General features: G+C 35.1%; 2 protein-coding genes and 1 long non-coding RNA gene across 3 annotated transcripts; 1 reads left to right on the top strand and 2 right to left on the bottom strand.

The window, feature by feature from the left end:
• Positions 1-4,479: 4,479 nt before the first annotated feature.
• LOC140016371 (uncharacterized) lies at positions 4,480-6,521 on the top strand. Its single transcript, XR_011822755.1, has 2 exons — positions 4,480-5,065; positions 6,307-6,521. It is a non-coding gene; the product is annotated as an uncharacterized lncRNA (long non-coding RNA).
• Positions 6,522-13,955: 7,434 nt separating this feature from the next.
• Positions 13,956-14,628, bottom strand: LOC113715361 (ubiquitin carboxyl-terminal hydrolase 3-like). Its single transcript, XM_027239545.2, has one exon. It carries the CDS (start codon positions 14,596-14,598, stop codon positions 14,053-14,055), a length of 546 nt encoding a protein of 181 aa, XP_027095346.1. The 5' UTR covers positions 14,599-14,628; the 3' UTR covers positions 13,956-14,052.
• Positions 14,629-17,107: 2,479 nt separating this feature from the next.
• On the bottom strand, positions 17,108-19,727 carry LOC113715352 (cytochrome P450 81C13-like). Its single transcript, XM_027239539.2, has 2 exons — positions 18,583-19,727; positions 17,108-17,917 (listed from the first exon to the last, which is right to left on the bottom strand). Exons 1-2 carry the CDS (start codon positions 19,513-19,515, stop codon positions 17,285-17,287), a joined length of 1,566 nt encoding a protein of 521 aa, XP_027095340.1. The 5' UTR covers positions 19,516-19,727; the 3' UTR covers positions 17,108-17,284.
• Between the last annotated feature and the right edge of the window lie 5,897 nt (positions 19,728-25,624).

The following is a 25,624-nucleotide window of genomic DNA, read 5'->3' as shown; positions in this document are numbered from 1 at the left end:
CACACTAAGCAAGTTTATCTTTAAGTCTGGAGCAAAAGAACATCAGTGATAGTGTGAGTAGAATTTCCTTTAGTTTAGATGGTTACCTTTCCTTTTCCCATAACGAAAATTATAGAGTTATCACCAAATTTGACAATATTATGGAATGACCCGTCCAACTAAGAGAATGTCTTCTTATCTCCACACATGTGGTTGCTGCAACCGGTGTCTAAATATCACATGTCTTGTTGAGTTTCTTCACTCATGTGACACACCATCAAAAGATACACTTCTTCTTTTTCTGCAAAGTTACTTCTTTCTGCATTTTGTCTATTTAAATTAGTTGGACATTCTGACTGATAATGGCCATACCTATAACATTTGTAGCATTCAACATTAGACTTGTCTGTTGATTTTAGCTTATGAGTTGTTGATTGATGGCCTCCTTATCCTCATCCTCTTCTTTGAAATTGATTTTCTTGGTGTTGGAGTTGTTGTTGGTTGCCACAATCATTGTTTCTTTTGCCTCTGCCTCTACCTCTGCCTTGTCCTCTATATCCTCTCACTACAAGAAATATATTTTTCAGTGACACAAATTTATGTGACAACAAAAATCTTGTCACAGATAACCTAATTCAGTGACGACATTAGGTGTCATCACTGATGAGTACAGCACAAGCATAATCAGTGACAACATTGGAAATTGTCATTCTCAACTCGTCACGAAATAGTTGGCGCGCATCTCATTTGATGCCGCGGGAAATGATTTTATGACAACTCAAGTAAAGTCGTCACAAATGCTCTCTCTACAGTGACAACATAACTTGTTGTCATTGAAGGTCTACCCGATTCCAATTTTGTGACAACTTTTTGCATCACTGTATACTACAGTATTTTCATCAACTTTCACTAATTCTACTATGACACCCTAATTTTATTTTTTAGCCTCCAATTCTTTTATATTAGCAAAAGCACCGAAGATATGACACCCTAATTTTATAATTTAGCCCCTATTCATTACGTATTAGCAAAATGCAAATGATATAATAACAAACTATTTTTAGATATTTGTAATTTTTGCTAAGTTGACATAATAGACATGTCTGAGCATAAAAATTTATTATTCCTTATAACAACCCCCAAAAATCAATAACTGAAATAATTTGAAAAAGTGTAATTGAATATAATTTGTAGTCTAGTGTTAGCACTGTGAAAGATTAGTATAACGTGTAATACATCATAAGTAATAATTATTTTCATATGGAATGGGTATATACGAAATTAAAATTATTCAGTAAAATATCTGTCGTGCAATAAGATTGAGAGTTGTAACACATTTAACAGAATATTTGATTACATGTTTCTTTTAATTTATTATAAAAACTAAGTAATAGACAAAGGGTAGGATAAGCATGAGTAAGAAGTGCTATACTGTATATAAGCAATTCTATAGTATTTTCATCAAATTTCACTAATTCTACTATGGCATCCTAATTTTATTATTTAGCCCCCAATTCTTTTATATGAGCAAAAGCACCGAAGATATGACACCCTAATTTTATAATTTAGCCCCTATTCATTGCGTATTAGCAAAATGCAAATGATATAATAACAAACTATTTTTAGATATTTGTAATTTTTGCTAAATTGACATAATAGACATGTCTGAGCATAAAAATTTATTATTCCTTATAACAACCCCCAAAAATCAATAACTGAAATAATTTGAAAAAGTGTAATTGAATATAATTTGTAGTCTAATGTTAGCACTGTGAAAGATTAGTATAACGTGTAATACATCATAAGTAATAATTATTTTCATATGGAATGGGTATATACGAAATTAAAATTATTCAGTAAAATATCTGTTGTGCAATAAGATTGAGAGTTGCCACACAATTAACAGAATATTTGATTACATGTTTCTTTTAATTTATTATAAAAACTAAGTAATAGACAAAGAGTAGTATAAGCATGAGTAAGAAGTGCTATACTGTATATAAGCAATTCTATGCATGTTAAATTTTTGAAACATGTTTTATTGTGTAAGTTTTATTGTAAGGTAATTTCTTAAATAATTTGTATATTGAGTTGTCCAAACCCAAAAAGATGTATATAGACACAAACAAGCACACATATATATACATGCACAAAAAAGAAACCAATATCAAATAATTTATTTGATATTTATAGATGAGATTAAGGAAAAAAAAAAGAGATTAAGTATGAAAAAAGAAACCTGAAAAAAAAATTGGCTAAAAAAAAAGAAAAAAGATGTATGAAGCAAAAGGCGTGAATCCTGGAATCTCAAAGACGTGCTTAGATGCCAAAAAAAAAGAGCGCCAGTCTGAAATCTGAAAGAGGCGCGAGGCGCGAGGCGGGTGGCTGAAATCTCTACAAAACGACGTCGTTTTGGTTGTTCACACACAAACAAAAGTCTCGCCGCTTCTCTCTTCCAACACTTAGACAAATTTAGGCTAGGTTTTAGAGGAGAAAAAGAGAAACAGAAGAGCAGAGAAGCGGCTAGGGTTCTTGGAAGGGAGGCCTTGAGCGTGAAAAGAAAAAAAATAGAGTGAAGGAAGAGTGGCGGCTGACGGGAAGATCAGGAGAGAAAGACGCGGCAACGGACAGAGGAGGAAGAACCAGGTCACCACCAGTCCGCGTCCGCTCTGCTGCTGTCTGCCATCGCCAACACCGCGCACAACCTCCTGGGCTGCTGCCGTTCTCTGTAACACTAGATGAAGGCTCTCGGACGAAGTCAGACCTAGTCATCTTCCAATTCCAACTCACCGTCTTCGGCTTCGTCATAATCGCCGTCGCCACCGCTCAAGTAAGAGCACTATAAGTCGCCCATTTTTCTTTGAATTTCAGTTCCTTCCCAAGTCCTCTAAGCATGTCTGCCATGGCTTCGTTTATTGCAATTGCCCCGTTGATTGTTCAAATTTTAGCATGCGCATGTTATATCATGATTGAATTTGAAATCCCTTGTACTTCTGATGATTTTGGGGCCAACCGTGGCTTCATTTGAGCAAAGAATTGCTGGAATTTTTCATGTTCGTTTACTGTTTGTTGAAATGCCCAAGTGGTCTAACAGCAGGCTGTAACAGGGCATTCGTTCAATGCTCATTGCTGCATTTTATCTTTCCCTATCCCTGTCTCAAGTTTACGCATTTGAGTCTAGTTGATGAACTTGTAAATCTGATTAGCATATCAGGACTGCCTCTGAGTTTCGTGATGTTTCTGCTACTTGGTTTTGTCTCATTGCCTGGTTTGATATTCAATCTGATAAGGAATCCGCAATTGAAAATGAAAATTGCAGCTAGTGTTGTCGAAACCTTCAGTTTGCCGAAATCTTCTTCCATTTCTTTTGCATGAAAGTCTCATAAAAAACTTGTATTCTCTTTAGTTTGATATTAGAAAAGTATTTTGTACTAAAGGCTGATGTGTCTATATCTAGGACATGGATAAAACTTGGATGAAGATTAGCAATAGGAAGGACAAGGCTTATGAACTCCGAGTCAAAAATTTCCTCAAGTTTGCATATTCTCAAAAAGTTGAAAATCAGAAAATCCCATGCCCATGTACACAATGCAATAATTTTTGTAACCAAACTAAAACAGTTGTGGAGGATCATTTATTGACTCAAGGCATTCGTAAAAGCTACACAAGATGGATACACCATGGGGAACAATTTCAACACCAAAATTGTGGGGATAGTACTGAACATGGGGATGGAGAAGAGGATAGTGATACTGAAGATTTAAATGACATGTTGCACGACATTGGGACAGCACAATGGGGGGACAAATTGTGAGCTATTGTGACTGGGGTGGAAGTAGTAGAGGCCTCAGGTATGCTTTTCTTAATTGCTTCTGCATTTCTTGCTCTTGTATTCAGAACTTTTGCCTGTACAAATTTCTTTAATGACTTGACTTGATTACATGTACGATATGATTTTGTCGTTGATTCAACCACAGGAAAATAGCAGAATATACTCAAAAGGACAAAAATTTGATCTTTATACTTTTCAAATCCCAGTTACTAGCAATCACCTGAGAATCGGTAAATCTGTACATCACAAATTTATCTTCTTGACCGTGTGATAGCTCTTTAGTTTAGATTAGCCTATTCTGAGGAGAATGTTCCAATTATAGCTCCTCAATGTATTATCTTAAGTCAATTTTAGTGATTTTAGATTCTTACTTTTGCATTTCGTTTGTTGTTGAATGTTTATTTGATATGTATGGTCAATGTCATTGGTTATACAAAGTGATTTTCAAGTGTATAGATAGTACTGAATTTCTTTCACCAGAGCAATGGATAGATAACATATCTAAATGCATGTAGATTGACTGCTACCACAATGTTTTGTAGGTTACGAATTTCCATTACTGTGAGGACTATAGAAGTTAAAAGGGATAACATTGAATACTGAATACATGTGGTAGTCATTAGAAATCCTACTTGTGGCAATATCAGGAACTCTATGTTAAATTGTGTCCACTCATTTTTCTTGTTATGTAAGCGGACACTTTATATGACACAGGCCCTAATTCAATCATACTCCAAAAATCTATATATCTGGGCCAATTCCAACTTGACAGTGCAAGTTCCTATGCTACTATTTCTGTCGAATCTTTTAAATATGTATTAAAGGAATGGTTAAATTATAGTCTACTAGGCATTGTTGCTGCTTTTGAATGGCATTTTGACTGTCCAGGATGTGGTCTTATAATACAATTTGTTTAGCTTATATAAAAAGCGAGTTTTCCCTGCTTTAGATTAGTTATCTGCTAGTTTACAAGCACAGTTCCACCAAAAGAAAAGCAATTTTGATAAGAAAAATATCATTAATATAATCTTAATGATGAAGGACAATTCTCTTTAATCTAAATGGGAGAGAGTATGAAATAAAAAGTTGTAGATTCCTGTCGTCTTCTAGCGCAATGAAAGGACTAACCATGTCCGTAACACACCAGGGCTTTCATGGAATCTCATTTGCCAGCATTTAAAGAGATCAATCCCCAGCTGGAGGTGGTAATTGAGCTTAATTGTGGTCAGCATCCATATTTGAAGGGACTATACCGTAAGAACATTTTTACAATCTTGACAAACCAGTTCTCTGGAATTAATGTTTCATTCTTAGTCTATGCCTTGAATTTCACTTCGTTTCAATCTCTCTACTTTTTGTAATTTTAGCCCCTTAGACACAGATCAAAAGGATATATGGTTGCAAAGTTCAGTAATAGATTGAAATAACATGCATGTCTTTGTAAATGCACCTTCTGAGCTTTGTGTTCTGTTGATCTCATTGATTATGCCTATCCAGCTGCAAAACTAATGGATGCACCTGGACAGAGGTTGTCCTGTTACTCCTGTACCTTACTACCATGGAAACATTTTTGTATACTAATTTACCCTGAGCTGCTGATCATGACACTGGCAGTCAAAGCACATTGAGATGTAATAGATGGGATTGGTTTAGGTTCCTTTGTCCTGTCATCTCTCAAAATGCGTTATATTGCATCTACTGCTCCAAGTGGAAGTGTAATTTATCTACAAATATTTTTAGCATAGCTATTTCATCTCTTAATTGCTAAAGACAGTCAAAGTTATTATATGTGGCATATGTACACTTTGCTTGTTCTGCACTTCAATATGTCTTGAAGGTAAGAGCAGTTGCCTTCTACTTGAAACATAACTTTGTGGCTCTCAGGCGGGAGTATGCCTTTGTGGCTCTCAGGCGGGAGTATGCCTTTGTGGCTTCTTGAAACATAACTTTGCGGCTAGTTGAAATATTTTTCCTTTTAAATTAATTTGGCAAGTCTCATTGAGGCAACAGTTAGGTTTCGTGAGTTCCCCTTTTGAGATGGTTTTTCACTTTGGGATGTATTCCACTTTTTTCTTTGTCGAACTCATCTAAATTTTTCTGTATCAGAATTTTCTTTTTGTGCTAAGGAAAAAGAGGCACCTGTGATTGTGTGTGTGTGTGTGTGTTTTTTTTTTCTTGATATATTGTGTGGTTCACGATCATCTAGGCTCTCAATGATTTTAGGATTTTATTGTTGTTATTGTTATTGTTATTGCATATATATTTGTGAACATGCAGATATTTATTGTGTTTGTATTGTTATTCTATATTTCACAGAATATACATTCATTGTCTTATTTGCTATAATTTCACTTTATTTTTGTGTTAAGCAATTTACTTAGATTGCTATAATTTCAAATTAGAGTGACATTAGTTTTTATAATATGGTGCCTATCTAGAAGTGTAGTTCCAGTTTTAACACCAGTGCTCATTGCTTCAATTTTGGTAACGTGTAGGTTCTAACACGATTCCCAAGAAGAAGAAGCCAGTCATTGCTGTGAAGATGGTTTTTGATTTGAAGACTACAAGGCCTATCGTGCTCATGTTTTGTTCTAGATGGGAATCGTGCTCATATTTTTGTATAGAACTTTACTACTCTCTATTGTGGATGGGAAATCACTAGTATTGTAACTGAATGGCTTATTTTGGATGGTGCATGCTTTATGACTCATTTGAGGCAACATTTATATATATATATATATATATATATATATATATATATATATGTGTGTGTGTGTGTGTGTATTTGGGTTGATCTTCTATTGGAAATGAATGTTGGCTTTCTTTTCGTATGTTGGCTTTTTTTTTCTCATTGCTACTCAATGAACGTTTTATGATTGTTGGCAGCTATGTTGCGTAATTAACATTAGATTATTGCTTTTTACAAAAAAAATAAATGACAATAAAAAAGTTGTCACTGCCAACAAGTTTCACTAGTGACACCAGAAAGTGGTCACTTTTTATGGATGGAAAACAATGACAACAAAAGTCGTCACTGAATGGAAGCATAATGTGACAACTCTAAGGGTTGATTGTGACAAGAATTTAGCCAGCTTAGTGACAATAAAAGTCGTCACATAATGTACAATAATGAGTGACGACAAGAGTCATCACAAAAGCGAAATCGTTTGTGACGACTTTCAACAGTCGTCACATGGACCCCCTTTTGTGACATAGAGCTAGTGACAGCTCTGTGACAGCAGTAAAAGTCGTCACTGTTTTTTTTTGTGACGACTTCTGAATTTTTAGTGACGACTTTCGCCTGTCACAGAAACGCAATTTTCTTGTAGTGTCTTGATGTTGGGTGACTTTTGAAGTCTTCAATGCTTGCTCCTCTTTCTCTTGCTGGTTAATTTTTTGCTCATGAACTAGCAAAGAGTTCTGCAACTCATCAATTGAAAGTGCATCAATATCTTTTGATTCATTCCTCTATAAAGTGCATCAATGGCAGTGAAATCTGCCATTGATTGAGAAATCTTCTCGACAATGGTGACGTCGTCCAAATTCTCTCCATGGATCCTTATCTTGTTAGCAATTGTCATCGTTCTTGTGAAATAATTTATGACCCACTCGCTTGATTTTATGTTTAAAGTCTCAAATTCGATTCACAGAGTTTGAAGCTGCACCCGTTGTGCCTTCATATTTCCTTGATATTTCTTTTGCATGGAGTCGCAAATGTGTTTGGAGGTATCTTTGCTGAGAATTGTCTTTAAGATAGCTCGATCAATAGGTTGAAAAAGGTAATTCTTGACTTTAAGATCCTTTAGGTTCAATGCTTCCAACTCCATTTTTTGCACATTTGACAATACTACTTCGTCTTTTGGCTCTACTACTCCAGATTTGACAACCTACCAATACTTCTTGGATCTCAAGAATTTCTCTATTAGCATGCTCCATTGATCATAGTGACCATCAAAGCAAGGAATTGCTAGCTGCAAAAAGTTGTTGGTGCCCATCGTGGTACCAACACAACTCTCACAACTCATTTATATTTTCACTCACGAACCTGGCTCTGGTACCACTGATACAATTACTGAGAAAAATAATAAGAAAAACAAAGGACTAGATTTATTTTTTTGTAAATCTGATACTCAACTCATAATATGAAACTGCTCTATTTATAAAGTTCAAAACAACTCCGCTAATTATCCCACTAACTCCACTAACTAGGTAGAACAAAACAAATAAACATGGTCAACTAAAAACAAGTGAATATTTCTAACAATCTCACATCAGAATCATAAGAGCAACAGCCCACGGTTTCCATCCCGTTTATCTCCTTGCATATATAGTTGACACAATATATGTTTTATCATACTAAAAGGTCCATATATAGTTGACACAATATATGTTTTATCATACTAAAAGGTCATTCTATATCATCAGATTGTAAAAGGAAAAGAGAAACAATTGGCACTGGAAAATAGAAAAATTTATAGTTTAGCAAATGATTAGTTTGGCTTCGAGAACATGATCGAGCAGCCCAACATAGGTACAGATTGTATGCACTAGTAGGATTCAAAGGGATTACCTACCTCCGATTCCATAAATTAAATTCTTCATTCATTCATTCGGCTGTATGCTTATTCATCAAAATAATTACTAAAAGAGAGCAACATCCATTCTCAGAACGAAGATGCTTAACGGTACAGTAAATCATGTCATGCTCTTAATAAAAGGAAACTGAAAAAAATCTTTTGCATGTGGTTCATAATCTGGTGGAAACAATAAAACATAGAATCTCCGGGTTTCCATTTCCATAAAGAAAGAAAAATTTTTTTGACTTTACAGACACCTGCAACCACCACTCTACAGAACTTAGCATTCCTTGATGCAAGATTTTATCCGGATTCCTTTTCTCCAACATCTGCTGATAGAGCAATTATTGGGCATATTTTGCACTATTATTCTGTCCTAATTTTGGCTACTCATGATGCTAAGAATTGAGAATTTGCTCATATTTGATATGTGTAAATTGTAGGTGGTTGGTGTTAAAAGTGATCGCGTGAAACAAATTTCCAGAAGACTCTCTATTTCATGATGTGCCCATGCCAGAAACTCTAGAAGAATACCCAAAGCCGGACCCGCGGGATTGGTAGCAGCAGGGCCAACTAGGAAACCAGGTCCACGTGAACCAGATGCATAGGATCAAAACCCAGCCCCCTAGAGAAAGTGAAACTCTCAGACGTTTTCTTCTTCTACTAGCGGCGCTACAAAAAGAAAAAAAAAACAAGCTAGATTGATGGCTAATAGATTAGAGTAGCTTTAGTTTCAATTTGGGAGGGGTCAGACGTGTGCTTTTCTTTTTCGGTAGTGAATAGAGAAAAGGCCAGATTCACGCGAGCATAGTAGATTAGCTTTATTTTTTTCCTGGAGAACAATTGATGTTTGGCCATTGCTTTTGTACGAATTGAGTAAGACTTTTGCTTGATTCCTTTTCTTCTCCGGACAGACGCGAAGCAAGAAAAGATACTTAAAGACTTTTCTTTTTGCTTTCTGCGTTATTTCACTTTTCCCAATTCTTTGGTAATTGCGTGGATGTTATCAATCAAATCAAACGAAAGTGACACGATGAGGAGCAGCTAGGTTTCTCTCCTACCCAAAGGTCGACGCGAGGGCGCGATCCATAACATCTGTGAGATCTAATCGAATTTTCATTATTTCTTCCAATTTGTTACTATTCGTGCGTTTCCTGGATTAATTGTTCATGGGTATTTTATTAATTGAATATCAACGGTCGGGTATTTGATTTAAGTTAATAGCCTACTGCCACATTAACTAAATTAAATCCGTAATTATTCGTTTAGTTGATATCTAGTGACAACCACCATAATTGGTTTTATGTTGGGGGAACGCAAGATCTAATTTAAATAAACTCTCTTAGCATGTTTATTGGTTAGGGTTGGGTTCTTTTAGTTTTAATGCAACTGGATAATTAAATTCCTACGGTCGTACCTAAGGTTGTTTTCTCGTTAGAGAAGCAGTCAATGGTCGTACCTTGACTGTCGAAAAAGTAAGGAAGAACTGGTTATCAGAACTTGTTGATTGCTATAACCAACCTAGTGACGGATGAATGAAATATCGTTGCATCGATGATCATTTAATTGGACAGTGCCTGAAAAGTTGATCCTTTGGGTAGAATTTTATTAATTACTATTTTTAGTAAATTGTACTTGTGGAGTTATCTTTTGAATTTTATTTATTTTATTTCCATTTTCATCCCATTAATCATCCCCAATTTTATTCTATTGACTTGGAAAGAAACAAATTCCTAGCCGTTCCCTGTGGAATCGACCCTACTTGCCATTGTATGCAAACTGAATATTTTTATAGACAATTCTGGTATATCGAACCAAGCAAACTCTTTGGGAACAGGGTGAATCAAGTAACCCGTTGCACACCTAGGGTCCCTGCTCCAGTACTTGGATTTGTTTTATAATTAATTGTGGTGGTAATTTGGACTTTTTAGTTATTATTATTGCATAGGCTCGACACCTGTCATCTGCTGAGAATTTGATTTTCTTCTCCTTGAAAAGAGATCTACTTCAATTTTCAAGAAAGCCAACTCAAGCAAATATGGGGATGCTAGTTTAATGAACTACAGGAATTATTTTCATGTCTTTCAAGTAGATTTTCCATCACAATTAGGAGAACTGGTGCCCTTGCAACTAGAATCAAAAACCATTTCGTAACAATACTGACAGAAACAGTAGTACTAATGAGCCTATATTGCATCTGGTACAATTCCTTTGTCACCAGAATAGTGTACATATAAGAAAGCAAAACTAAATTGAAAAAGCCTAGCTTCAAGATTCGCAAGTGAAATAATCATGTTTAAGTGGTGAAAGAAGGTGGAGGATCCAATAAGTTGGTAATAATAAAGCGTCCTGCTATGTGAATACATATAGAATCACAACAAAATACCCATTTGTTCATGATCTAATATTCTAATACAAACCCAGCCAATCCTTAGTGGTACGTACGAGTACTTCTGTCACCAGAGGCATCCCATTGAGCAACATTTAGATTGTCAAGCTTCAAAAGTATCTAATCCGATCTGACCTAGGCAAATGCTCAATATTAGGAGCTAACCCTAACAAAAAAAATCGAATGCTATATTATAGTGCAAGCAACAGAATTTTCAAGTTGCTATCCAAAACCAAATTGAACATGTTCAAAGCCGTGAACTAACAACATGTATAGGCAACAAAATAGGTCCTTAGGACCAACTAATAATGAATTTATACCATTAGATACAAATCACTATCTCTAATCACCTTGAAGAAGAGGCAAAAGTGCACTCATAGGTGGAACCCAGGAACCTTACATGTCTTATATCCTTCCTTCCCTACTGTGGAAGAGATGAATACACAAATAATCACCTGTAACATTCAAAAAATTGCAGTAATCATAGAATGACGAATGATTAACTTCATGGCTCCATTTAATAGGGAAAAGTCTTTACTTTTCTGATACTTGCAATGGAGGATATGAAATTCAAAGATCTGTAGTCTCTATTCATGAAACTACACCGGGATGCCCTTAAAACTTTACCAAACATATCACCGGAATGTCACTAGCCAAACAGATCCAGCTGTAGTTTCCAGTTTCTTTCACTGCTAAATACCCAAACTTTAAAAGCCTAAAATTTGTGGCTGAATTAGAAATTGTTTTCAAATATGGGTATAACTTATATTTGTAACAAGAATATGAGGGAGAAAAAACAAAATTTGCCTATGTCTATCTCATCCTGCCGCCAAACTCCTTTCTGATTCTTTTATTCTTGTTTGAAGAATTAGGAAACAGAGAACGTAATAGAATGTGGTGATCTTTATGAACCAAAAAATGATGAGTTTGATAACTATTACTTGGAAAATGAGAGTGGAAATCCATAATCGGAGTGATTTCTTGCACATATTGCTATTGGCTTGTAACCAAGCATCTAATATGGATATAGACAAGGAATTGGAACAATTTTAATGTTGATAACCAAGAATACCTTGAGTTTTAAGCAATTCCATAGCTAACCGTCACCTCTGCACAATTTTAGGAAATGGCGATAATTTGTCATAGGAAAGTCAAAATTGATTGCCATCAATTGCATTTGAAAAATATGAGTTTGATCACTATAAGTTGGGAAATGAGAGTGGACAGTCGTAAATCGGAGTGATTTCTTGTACATATTGCTACTGACTTGTAACCAAGAATCTAACATGGATATACACAAGGAATTGGAAGAATTTTAATGTAGATAACCAAGAACACCTTGAGTTTTAAGCAATTTCGCAACTAAGAGTCACCTCTGCTCAGTTTTAGGAAATTAGTCATAACTTGTTGTAGGAAAGTCAAAATTAAGTATCGTCAATTGTGTTTGAAACTAGATTTGAAAATGTTTTCAGTGGTATAAAATTCCAACTCTGTTCATTGTCTGTTTTTTTTTTTCGAAACGATAAGATGATTTCATTGCTTTAATGGTAAAAAAATTACATGTACGAGCAACGGCTCGATCGAAACTCTACAACTAGTGTTCAAAGACATTGAGGAAACTGTCGCTCCTCATTGTCTGTAAGTACCAGAAAATTTGCAAAGTTGGCTGGAAACCGTAACCTACACAGTTAAGAAATGAAAATAGCATTGAATTGTGACTCGAATTGGACCAGTTTGTGGCCTGAATCGTCTAATGATGTCTTTTAAAGATTTTTAGCCTTTGAGTCTAGTTTCTAATGGTGCAAATTTTATGATTTTTTGACCTATATAGCTTGATGTATACCCATTTAACTGAGCATTAGTACCGCTGAATATTGGGTGCTAGCAAATACTTTACCTAGCCAATTTGGTTTCGTATTAGAATGCCACGGTAAGTAGTTTTAATTGCGAATTACCTTTTAGGTATACCAACAGTACCTTACAAACTGAATTGTTGTTGTGGGGAAGGCTAAAGAGATACTTCTATGACTTTTGATAGGATCCAGAGTTACCCTACAAGTTTAGGATGTGTCTTGGCCATAGTCAGTTTAGCATAATGAATATGTATTGATAAATGATAACAAAATTACATGCAATTTTATAACTTTCTTAACACTCAATTTTTTCCCTAAAACCTGATTTGAGTATAACTTTTGGAACTTGTACAATTTTGAATCATGTTTATTTTAGACTATTGAAAAGCGGACGTGTGAAAATTCTAAAAGGTTGAAACATGACATGGGAACCAAAGCCCTTTCATTTAAATAAACTACTTTTTAAATTTGCAATTCCAGTCATGTATTATGTAGTGAAATTCATCCACATGACATCGATTTTGACTCAAGCTTTGAAATATTAAATGAAAGGAGTTCAGTGTTTGACTTGGCCATTATATTGAATAAACTATACACAGATCTTAGTTTTTCCAATTTGATTATTCAAGCTATATTTACCTAGATCATTAAATAAATTATGCCAAGTCTTCATGCAAATTCGGGGACTTTGGAGACGGGGTAAAAATTACGCAATTGTATTCAGTTTAGCACAAACATTTTGGACAGTTAATTATTTTTCAAAATATATTTGCTTATATCATCATTACAATTTTCAGTACACCTTTTTATCTCACATACATCACATCACAAAAAGTATTACAGTACAAATATCTCAAATAACTTATAATCCAAACAAACCAAATTGCACATCTATGTGGCACGTTGAGGGATATTTACAAACTTGAGATTTGGCACACTTCCATTATGATTTGCAAATGTCTGATTTTGTTCGGATAAGCTCCTTTGGCCTAGCGAACATGAGTTTTGCAATCTGATAAGGGATAATTTCAGAAACTTCTCTCAAAGTTTTTGACAATTTCACTTAAATACCCTCTAATATTAAAAATTACACTCCCCTCCCCTTGAATGACATATATAACAATTTTAGTCCCTACCAGCAAAAGCTTTCTTAAAATTTGAGAAAAAGTGCTGATACATAATTTTGTACCGAATTTGCCCCCATTGTATGTAGGAGCAGTAACGAGTCATCGTTTACTTATCAGGCAAAACTATAACTTGGTAATTTTTGAAGATACAGCTGACTTCTTCCAGGGCTTAATAATTCCAGTAAAACTGATTCTGTCATTACATGTAATGACTAGCGCAAAATAACAGTCCTAGCCAAGTGGTTCAACTCCTCAATGGCAGCAATGGATGTTCATGTTGCATCGTCTATTCTCCTCAAACCCTTTTTGAAATGGCCATCACGTTGAAGTTGAGTGAATCTGGGTTTTTCTCAATCATCTTCCGAATAACTTTAGCTGCATCATGCAACAAGCTGCTTGAAGAGGAAGAATCATGTGCAACTGGTCCAGACCTCCTTCCATCAAGCCCATAAAGTTGTCCATTCACGCATGTGAAACAAATAAAGTGGGTGTTCACGTTATCTCTAGCCTCTGTGTCACCACCAGTAGCTGCCACAGAATGAGCAACTTCCATTTCTCTATCATTTTCAAGGAATGCCGCATGTTCCTCTGGGTTCATGTTTGCCGTAGTTTTAAAGAACTTGTCCAGGTATGAGCCCTCAACAAGATTTATCTCTGAACTAATATTCCCAATGGCATGAAGAAGCTCAATTGTTCCACAGGCATTTCCGACAGTTTGTTTCATAAAGTATACTCCAGCACTAGGATCCTTGATCAAGCTGTCTTTTTTTATTCTTGCTTCTTCAGTCTGTGGCGTGATGGGATACAGGAACAGCACAGCAAGCACTAGCTTTGGAACCATTTCCAAAAGTTCTTCATCCAATCCAAAAACAGCTCATTTTCATGCCTCTTGAACATTTCAAAAACAACTTCAGTGTTCACATCCATAGTTTTGCCACTTCTTGGAATAACACATCTCAAATGTAACAGATAATTAAAATTCCCAGTAACTTCATGAAGTGCTCTTTCATAAACATCATTAAGAAGCACTATGTAAGAACACTCATCAGGATCCACATTGGGAATTCTAATTTTCTTCTCTTTGTAGTGAAGAATAATGTCATGGACAACTGCACTCGGCATCCTGTTTTCACACTTTCAAGCATTAGAATTGCATATAATGATTAATTCGAGCTTAATGATGCTCATTGTCCATTACAAAGTTAGAGAATGAGAAAATTTTCTTGCATGAACAGAAAATAAAGCTGTTCAATTAAACGTGCAAGGTCTAGTTGACTAAGGCCCTAATCAATGATCAAACATCTTTATTTCTACTAAAATCTCAGCACATATTCTTCAGATCATCAACAATGAACTATCAGTACAGTACAGTGTAGGAGCAGACTTCATCATTAGTCTATGTCCAAAACACTTGCTCCCAAAAACATCAAGCACTCCACATGCATGTCAAAATCAACCACAATAGACATAACCTCTGATTTATCTTCATTAGACAATGAACACCCACAAATGAGGATTATCCCTTTAGCCTACTTTTACAAGCAATCTAACACCTATATCTTGGCCACATGCTGCTGTGAGGAGCTTCAATGCTAATATGACAAGTATTAAGATGATCAACAAGATACGGTACTTAAAAAACTTCTAAATAAGTTCAATAAATTAAAACAATTTGATCTTTTACCTGTAGTGATGTTGATGGAGCTGAAATAGCTATATATGATGCATTTTTTTGCCCAAATTCTTCACCGGATGAAGGATCACCAACTAGAGGAAGCTTTGGTTTCTTGAGTCCATTCCTTTCAAAAGTAGTTTGGTTTCTCTTGGTACCATGTAACCAATTGGCACCTCAAGTTCTTACATCACCCGCAAATGGCGCCAAGAAGCACTAAAAAAAAAAATTTATTGATGCAATTTCATTTTCTCATTTTTACAACTTTTTCAGGGCAGTTTAGTCATTTGGAAGTTATTGATGGTGACATTTGGTCATATCCAGCTGAAAAGGGAGAAGAGTGTAATTTTAAATATTAGAGGGTATTTAAGTGCAATTATTGGAAATCTTGAGGGAGCTTTCTGAAATTATCCCATCTGATAATTAATAATTTTATATAAATCCTTGTATGTGTTGGAATTTATACTCTTTGCGATGTGAATCCAAAGTAATGTTAGGGAGGCTGTGAAGCCAAAGTAACTTTGGAGAGGCTGGACTCTTGTCAAGTGTTAGTTCACATTCTTCGAAAAAGTGTTGAACTGACGGAGGATCAACTTTCCGGAGGATCTACGTTTTCTTTGACATACGTTCCTTTATGGCAAAGTTATAAGGTTAATTTTGCTCATATTAGGTATTTAATAATACAAATTATTTTGTTATATTTTGAGCTTGAGGCAATTGGTGTGTTGACATTGAACAAGTCAGGCACACAAATTTGCCAGGATGGATAAGGGTAATACTTTGTCAACAGTTTTTTTTTTTTTTTTGCCTTTGTTTATCTGGTTAAACTTGGATATTATCGAACTTTGTTATTCGTTTAAATTTGAACATTTTTCTAAATCTTCTTCTAAATATTTGTACATATTTATACATATTTTGTATAATAGAAAACACTTATTTGTACATATTTTGTATAATAGAAAATAAATATTTTTAATTAAAAATATTATCTGTACTACATATGCATACAAAATTCCCATTGGCCTCATTAGCTCACACATTTTGTTTTTGTTGATCACAAAAATAATTTCAGATATATAGGATGACCGAGCTCGATTAAAACAATTTGATTTGTGAGGTCTTCAAATGTGTTATTAGAAATTATAGTTAACTGACCAAGAATATTAACATATTGTACTTATAGTGAGATTTTGAAATTATATTCGCTAGCAATCGTATATTTGTTTTTGGGCATGTACTCCTAATTTCGATTTTAGTGGAAAATTTAATATTTTCAAAGTGTAAGTTTAAAGGTTCTAGTTTTATGGCTAATGTGAAAACCTGACAAATGGCCAGTTCTCTCCTTATTCACAAGGTCGAATTTGGTCGTCACATAGATTTTGGAGGGCACGGTGAAATGGAGGTTTCAAGGGGTGGAGATGGTCTAAGATTGGAAGACCCGGTGGGCTGGCTAAGTGGCATTTTATCTTTATTCTGCACAGAACATCGCCGGATGAGTATGGAACTAGTAATCATGATTAATGTGCAGCGGAAGACCTCCGAATCCAAGGCCATGCTTGAGAAGCTAAGGCAAGTGATGTAGCTATATAGGCTTCACACATTATCTATCTGATATAGGCAAACAATAATGGCCAAAGCGACAGCAACATTAGCCTGATGTGGGTGACAAAGGAGGAGATTGTAAATGTAAACACATAACTAATACTAATTTTAAGCACAGATAGAGATTTATTGTAAACACAAATAAAGGTTTTAACTACTCGTACAATAATTAAGAAATGTCTTGCAGGCCACTTGGTGATAACAACTTGATAGCTTTGTACCACCAAAACTCACAGCTTCTAGTTGTTGGCTTTCAAAGTTGAGAGAGAAGCAGAATTGATTCTTGGCGTGGAACGCATACGGCCTCCAAATGTTTAGCCTTCTGCAGAGTGATTCTATCACTAAAGTTAATGTCCAAGTCACCATCCTGTTCGACTTTATCCCAATCAAAACATTGGATGAATGTACCGATTGCCAATGAAACACTCCGAACGCCTAGATTGGCTCCTGGACAAGCTCTCCTCCCCATCCCAAATGGCAAGAACTTGGAATTGAACTCTTCTTTGTCCATCAATTTCTTCGCTTCGAATCTTTCTGGCATGAATTTCTCTGGCTCCTCCCAGAGTTTTGGATCCCGATGCACGGCCCAGGCATTAGCTAAAACAATTGTACCTTTCGGAATGTCATACATCCCTACCTTGCAATCTTCAGATGCATAATGAGGTAGCAGAAGTGGCGCTGCGGGGTACAGTCTCATTGTCTCATTGACAACACAACGAAGATAAGGAAGCTTTGGGATATCGGATTCTCTCAACAGTCTTCCATGTCCTATGTTGATGTCAATCTCAGTCCTGAGTTTCTGTAGTGCCTTCGGGTTATTTAGCAAAAGCAGCATAGCCCATTCGATGGTCAGCGTGGACGTTTCTCTTCCTGCTGTAAACATTATCTGGATCAAGGATTGCATATGTTAGGCAAAGTAAAATGCTTAAGATTAGGGTAGGAAAGAATCCCAGAAAGGTAGCTTTTAAACACTTTCTCCAACGCCAACAAGATCATCCTTCTGAAAATGCTTTACTAAGCACAAGCAAGGGAAAGGGTGATGACAACCAATGAGCTCAAATGCATCAAGGCCGAGGTTCTTATCATTTGAGAAGATTGTTTTGGTGAAATTAAGGGGGGGTTGTTTACACGAATTTGCTAAGTAAAACCTCATACTCAAATCTTACCTGCTAGCATCACAATTAACAAAACTAAGAACAAAGTATCAGATTGTGACCTTGATTACTAATCTTATCTTAGTATCAGAATCCGAGTTTTGGCATTTAAATCCCACAGGCAAAGAATCAATGGCTAAAGGTTCATGTAGAGCTCTCACTGATGCCTCACTGTAGAGTGCAGCCTAATGAGTTTAACTAATAACCATATTAACTTTATGTTGCTGAAGATAGCAATTGAGCAAGTGAAACAAGTTCTGCAAAATAATTAGTTCATCACAAGTGTAAATGCATAAAAAGAGGAAAAGGGAAAATAAAGTATATTCTGCCATTCCAAATTTCACTGAAATCGGATAAGCTCGTGAAGTAAGGAAAACATGAGGCATATTGCACTTACAAATGCAAAACTCTTTATGGCGTCATCTGATAAAAAATCAGAATCTTTTTCCTTGCGAGAAAGTAGATTTGCAATCAGTGCCTTCCTCTCCTTGTCCAGCAGAGTATTTGAACATCGAAATTCATCTATGAAACCCTGACCGAAATTATCTCTCTTCTTCTGCAAAGAGATCATTTCCTTTTCCAACCCTTTGTAGCCAAGCCACCTTAACACAGGGAAGAAGTCACACAAATTCATTGAAATGCTTGAACCAAACATTTCTCTGAATTCTTCAATTATTTGCAGGCCCATCTCCTGTCCAGCATCCTCCTCTCTGATGGAGCATCTTCCAACAAGCATCCTCATGATAACATTGAGTGTAAAAACAGAAATCCAATGGCTCAAATCAACTCTTGCTTGGCTTTCATTCTTTGAAACTCTGTAGATTGACCTGAGAATCATCTGACATTCCTCTTCCCTGATAACTGAAGTCCTCTGGAGGCTGTTGAAAGAGAGAGATTCAACGACAAAGAGGCGACGAAGAACCCTCCACAAGTCGCCATAAGGGGCCACCCCAAGGCCTGTGTAGTTATAGGTAAATCTATCTCCAGCCATGGTCCGAGGACGGTTTGCAAGTGTAATATCATTCTTGGTGAAGCACTCTTCAATGGCAGCTGGAGATGACACAACAACAAAGGAACGCCAACCGAATTGGAGAGAGAATATTGGACCATATTTAGCTGATAATGAAGTTAAGTCTTGGAAGAGTGAGTTCTTGATAAGGTAAAGATGGCCAATTATTGGCAGAGCAAGTGGACTTGGCGGTAACTTCTTGTTCTTGACATGGTTGAATAGCAAGTTTTTGGAGATGAGAAGCAAAGAACACGATAAGATGGTGATGAGGCAGCAGTAGAGATTCTCCATGGCCAAAAAACTGAAAATCACAAGAGACATTTTAGTTAACTTCAGAGCTGACAAGGCCAAAGTTATTGGATAATACGTAGTTGTTCATGAAACAAGATGGCTTTAATAGTGAGAGGAACTTGGTCTTTGAAGTATATAAGCTCACTAATTGAGAAACACAATTGGCAAGAATTACACATTGGAATAATTGCCGGCATCGATCATTAGCAGAAAGGGAAGCTTTAAAAACTTAAAAGCTTGGTGCGAAGAAGGTGGAGCTTTAAAAAATTAAAGCTTGGAGCAAAGAAGAGTCAAAATTACTTGTAGCTTTTCACTTACATGCCAAGAGAACTTTCAATTGTTTGGATACATGGATTAGTATGGAAAATGAGAGTTTTCTTTTTCTTTTCCAACAGGGGAGGGGGTAGGATTTGAACTACAGAATCTAATTCTCAGTGTCTCAACTTTAGCCATAAGATCATGACCTCCTTGACGAGAATTTAGTAGTTTGTTTAATTGTGTATGTTGATTTTTAAGGGGAAATAAACGTTTCAAAATTTTTTGCACTTTCTACCTGTTGTAAGTTGTAACTAGCAAATTTTGGAGAAAATTACGCACTAAAATTTCATGCATTATAAATGGGATTAATTCCCATAAACTGGCTTTGAAAATCGCCTCTTCCTCACATTGTCCTCCTGAATATTTAATTGAATCAATTCACCTCCATGCTATTATAATTTTTCTAGTCAGGTACAATTACATCAGACAGCCCAATTTCGGACTAAATTTAGCACGTGCAATGCACTTGGTTTTGTAAATTGACCAAATTACCTCCAAGTTTTTAGTTACCAAAATTTTTAATTACTTGCTCTTGACGAAAATTTTTGTAAAGCAATTTAGTTATTATTGATATCACTAAAAATTCTAATTTTATGCAGCTTTTGGTTTGTTTTACCGTATATTAGCTTATGGCTACTCTTTTCGCTATCTTTCTTACAATTACAAAAATCTGCTGGAAAAATGTAATTGTTGACTATATTGCAACTTTTTTTTTTGTCAATCATTGCCGTCTACCATACTCCCACAACTTATTCTAGTGAGGACGTCGAATTGAACCCATTGAAGAACCGATAGAGACTGAACGATTATTGGACCAGACCAATACACTACATACCTATATGGTTTGAAAAAACCAAATATAGTAGCAAAGTGATTGTTGACTATATTGTACTTTATGTTTTATAAATTCAAAAGTTTTTACAATAGTGTTTAATAAGGTATGCTATTCTATAATACTATTAGGAAGGTATGGTATTGTTTGATAATTGATGCATCAAACTGTCTTTAACGGGTACTATTTTCTTTCAGTTCACACTTGGATAGAACCGTTTTTTAAAGATTCAATGATTCAAATTATACCACATTATTTGGTGATGCAGCGTGGTATAATCTAAATCATTGAATTTTAAAAACTGAGTCTACCCAAAATTTGGACATTTCTTTTCGGCTACAAGCTATAGACATAGACCCGTTAATAGTTAATTAATGATAATAATCCAGGAGACATGAATAAGGTATTTCCTATTATCGATGAAGTGGATGCCGACTGGGCCGACTCCACGGCTTAATTTGATAAATAGTCTTGGGTCAAATATCCTGTTCAGCATGGTGTCCTTTTTGGGGTTTGTACTTTGTGGGCTTCGGATGCCAATTTGGTGCCCCGAACAAGCGGAACGCAACCCCCCCAAAAAAAAAATGAAGTATATGATAGTAAATACTCGAACTATAATGCTCGGATGGTACATGTTGTATTTATTATTCAAAAAAATTTCTTACTTCATACATTTCAAAAATACTTTGAAAATGTTCGTACTTTTTAATTAACTGTATACAACACATAATAAACTTTTAACATATTATACTTCACGAATTATACTTAAAATTTTGAAAAATTCTTAAATTTTGAATAAAGATAATGACATACTTTTGAGCTATATACAATATAAGAGTTACACAATTGCATATTTATACATGCTTAAGTAATAAGGTGATAAAATTTTAAATAAATTTAAAATCTCATATACAAAAATAAGATTAAAATTGGTACAAATGTAGCATAGTTTTTGAAAACTATAGTAAATTTATCCATAATTTTACTTCCGTAATTTTCAAACACGGTCATACTATTTACGTATGAATTTATATGCATGATTTTATTGAACATGTATATTTACACTGAACTCTTAATTGTAATTTTGAAACTAAAATCTGTATAATATGAGTATTATAATATTTTATATTATACCAGTTCCTTATTTTATTAACTATGGGACATATTTATATTGTGAAGAAACTATAGAGTATTCTTGTTAGCAATAAAAGTAATAGCTATTAGTTTTAGGAATTGGGGATCCTGGATTCAAATCTCTGTTGCCTCCTCTCCGATTCTTAAACCTCAGTCCTATCATGCTGAAAATTTTTTTTTTAAAAAAAAGTAATAGCTATTAACAATAGTCGTGGTAACGATAAGTCTAAGATTAAAATTCAGTTTAGAATGTTCTAGGTTGACAAGAGAACTCTAAGGAGATTGATTTACTACAGCAACTTTTTTTTTTTTACAATGCATTGAACTATTCAACTAAATTTAACACAAATGTCTCTTAAACAATATCAACAAAATACTACAAATTCTAACCAATTAAAACTAGTCAAACTACTAAAAACTAAAAACATGAAACAATTCTAACAACCAACTGGCAACTTAACTTCTTCAACTAAATTGACCAATTCTAAAGTTAGAAAGCTGCAGTAGAAGTCGATTCATTCCACCAATGTTGGATTCTATACTTGTTAGCTTCACTACGTTACTTGCATTCCCCTAGAAACAAACGCTATAGTTTAATAGGTGCTGTTGTTAAAACTTAAAATTAGTATTCTATTTTGGATGTGGCCACGAAGTCGCCGTACAAAATTTGGTGAAAGTGACTTGTGATTTATAAGATTTGTGTACATTAATTTGTTACGTGAACACTCAAAACTAATACTAACTGTAAACACAAATAAAGATTTTAACAGCTCATTATACAATAATTAAGAATAGTCTTGCCGGCCGCTTACTGATAACTACTTGATAGCTTTGTGCAACCAAGATATAACATTGGCTAATTGGCAGACAACTAGGAAATACCTATATTTCATATTGGCTAATTGAAGCATATCACTACAAGAATTTTGGTCATCAGTGATAACTACTTTTCGTCACAAATAATCAAAAAGTCGTCACTGATGACCATTATTGACAACATTTCAGTTGTCGCAAGGTCGTCACTGAATCTCCGTCGGTAAAAGTATACAGTGACAACTTTAAAGTCGTCAGTAAATAGAACCTTTTTTATGACAATCTATGTCGTTAGTAAAAGATGAAATTATATAGTGACGACCTTAGAGTCGTCAGTGAATGAAACTATTTATGACAACATATGTCATCAGTAAAAGCTATAAATCTAGTGACAACACCTTCTCTTGTCAGTGATGCATGAAAGGACGACAGTGAGGGCATAGGGGAATTAGTGACGACTTTGTTGTCAATAAACCCCTGATCAACTGTGGCAACATTCCCTTATCAATAGACAGTTTTGATTGAGTGACAATAACAATTGTCAATAAAGACATCCTGCCTACAACACCTTACACATGACTTTCCTACTACAATAATATCTAAAAAATGAAAATATCAGCAATGTTTAATAAATAACAAATGTAGGCACCGTTACAATAGAATATGCCAAAATAATATATTAAATATTCAAATGTCATAAATAAGTGCAACATCATAGTACAAATAGTTTCATAAGTTTGAGTAGAACAAATACTACTCATATAAGTCAAGGCTGCACTAAAAAATATATTCCAAGTCCCAAAACATTTCCTGCGCTTCTGAAACATTTTCTAAACTTAAGACAGCACTATAACCATAGTTTTTGAGCTGACATGTAAGCCGTACTGCTAATCTTCTTCGAAACCTCCAAAATGAGCAATATATCTGCAATAAAGTAGTAAAGTTATTAGTAAAGTTATCAGGTGACAAAAGCAAAACAGTCTCTAATTGCTAAATAAACAACAAAAGTAACAAGCATTCACTAATCTGATACCACCGTAATGAATGCAGCAATTGCAGCAGAAATAGAGTGATAAGGGGGAGAGAAACTAGACTTGAGGAAGAAGAAAGAGAGATATTATTCAAAATGATTTTTCCATGTTGCCCAATCCGGATTTCTGCATTCTTATACAGCTCAAGAATAACAAAATAACTACTTGATTGTTGACTCAGCACAACAGTCTAACTAACAAGGAAGATTCCCTTTAACTACTTGAAGGAAATACATTTCACATGTACTATACTGGTATTCTTCAAGTGAAATACTATACTAGAAATACATTAATTCTTCAAGTTGAAACTTACAATCCACTGCAGAGAGACCAAACAATACTATACTGGTATTAAAGGCTACACGGACACAAATTAATGGAAGGGGAGAAGATGGAGAAGGGGAGAGTATGTGTAACAGGTGAGCAAGGAGGACTAGGTAGGTAGGTGGTAGTTCTTCTCATGGCTGGTAAGACATAACAAAACTGTTTACCCCAATGAAGAAAAAGCAATCTTTAGAACTGAAGTCTGTAGAGCTGAATCGGATTCCACCCTGCATGCCATCCGGAGGATTGTAAATGGATTGATGGTCTGTGGAAAAAAAAAATTAGTGCACAGGAGTGTGTGTAGGAGGAAAGAGTTGGTGGATTGGATTGATGATCCGAATTTGATTGCTGAAGACATCGGTGGGGTAGAAAAATCTTGTTTCTGCAAATTTTGCCTGGATGTCAAGAAATGATATGTTTTTGCTGCAATGGATGGAAACAGGGAAAAACTGGGAACTGTGATAATTGCAGGCCTTATCTACTACACAAGATGCCTTGGTTGACTACCAAAGAACGAGGAGTGTTAACGGTTGTAAAGAGGAGGTTTGTCACAAATGAAGACCAATTTTGGCATCAGCAATGTTTCTTTAATCTGTCAAAATACTGTCAAAGATGAATAAATCTTCTGTTTTGTTCGTCCATCACTACTATACTACCACTCTGCTATACAAGAGGAATATTCCTTTTAGAATAGTCACGTAATCAAATCAGTAATCTTACAATACAAGTCAGCGATTGATAAAATGTTTACGTAATCAAATGCAGTATTCTCCCAACCCAACACAAGTCGGAGATTGATTAAATTGTTCACTTAACACTTGGGACTGTATATCTTGTTCCGTCAAAAGTTTTTAGCTAACTCATTGGCCATGAAAAGTTTTTAGCTAACTCATTGGCCAAATGACAATAATAATCTTTTCTATTCTTTAGCCCTTCTGTGCTCCTCAAATTAATATCATGAAACAGAAACACTATTGAAGCTTTTTTTTTTGTGTAATGTTATTGTTTCATGATAACAAAGCTATGATAAAGCCAAAAATGTACTCCCAGGATCAAAACACCATCTGATTAGAACCTTGTGTTGACAGAAGTAATTCTTAAATGTCCCTCCTCAGTCTTGATATTACAAGTTAATATTGTCACCTACCAATAACTAATTTGCAATAACTTATGTTAACTTTAAACCATAGCAGCCATTATATCTATTTAGACAAGTATATATAGTTGAAAATTGCTTACCAATCAGTTCGTTCAGATATGCCTTCATCGTCTTACTTGTTGGCTTGCAGCTGTGCTTTCAAAGATTTAAGGAGATCTTGCATTTCACTTTGTTGGTTCTACATTTCACTTTGCTGGTTCACAAGCTTCTCCATAAGTTGTTGTTGAGATTGGACCGTTATTTCCAATTCAGCTGAGCGCTTCTCCGCTTGTTCTGCTCTTTTCTTGAAATCATCTATCTCTGCAAGCTTTTGGGCAATTATTCCAGCTTTGGAGGGACCACGGCCATGTACGTATCCGGTTACACGTCCAGTTACTTCAATGGATAGGTTATCTAACATGTCACAACTACACATTTGGTTCATAAATACAAAAAGGAAACTAACTGTCAAACATGTCACAAATACATGAAGGTTATCTAATTTTCAAATTTGTTAAGTATAATACTATAATGTGAGCTTCACAATAT

Source organism: Coffea arabica, chromosome 11c, assembly GCF_036785885.1.
Source record: "Coffea arabica cultivar ET-39 chromosome 11c, Coffea Arabica ET-39 HiFi, whole genome shotgun sequence".
NCBI classification, from domain to species: Eukaryota; Viridiplantae; Streptophyta; class Magnoliopsida; order Gentianales; family Rubiaceae; genus Coffea; species Coffea arabica.
Note: the sequence above shows the minus strand (reverse complement) of the source record. Positions and strands in the feature narration are given on the sequence as shown.

What these genes read in the sequence shown, in the direction of transcription:
- LOC113715352 (XM_027239539.2), bottom strand. Translation starts at nt 19,515, where the DNA reads ATGTCTCTTGTGATTTTCAGTTTTTTGGCCATGGAGAATCTCTACTGC. An exon ending in CCATAAAGAGTTTTGCATTT is followed by an intron (nt 17,918 to 18,582) that starts GTAAGTGCAATA and finishes TCCTTGATCCAG; the next exon opens with ATAATGTTTACAGCAGGAAG.
- LOC113715361 (XM_027239545.2), bottom strand. Translation starts at nt 14,598, where the DNA reads ATGGTTCCAAAGCTAGTGCTTGCTGTGCTGTTCCTGTATCCCATCACG.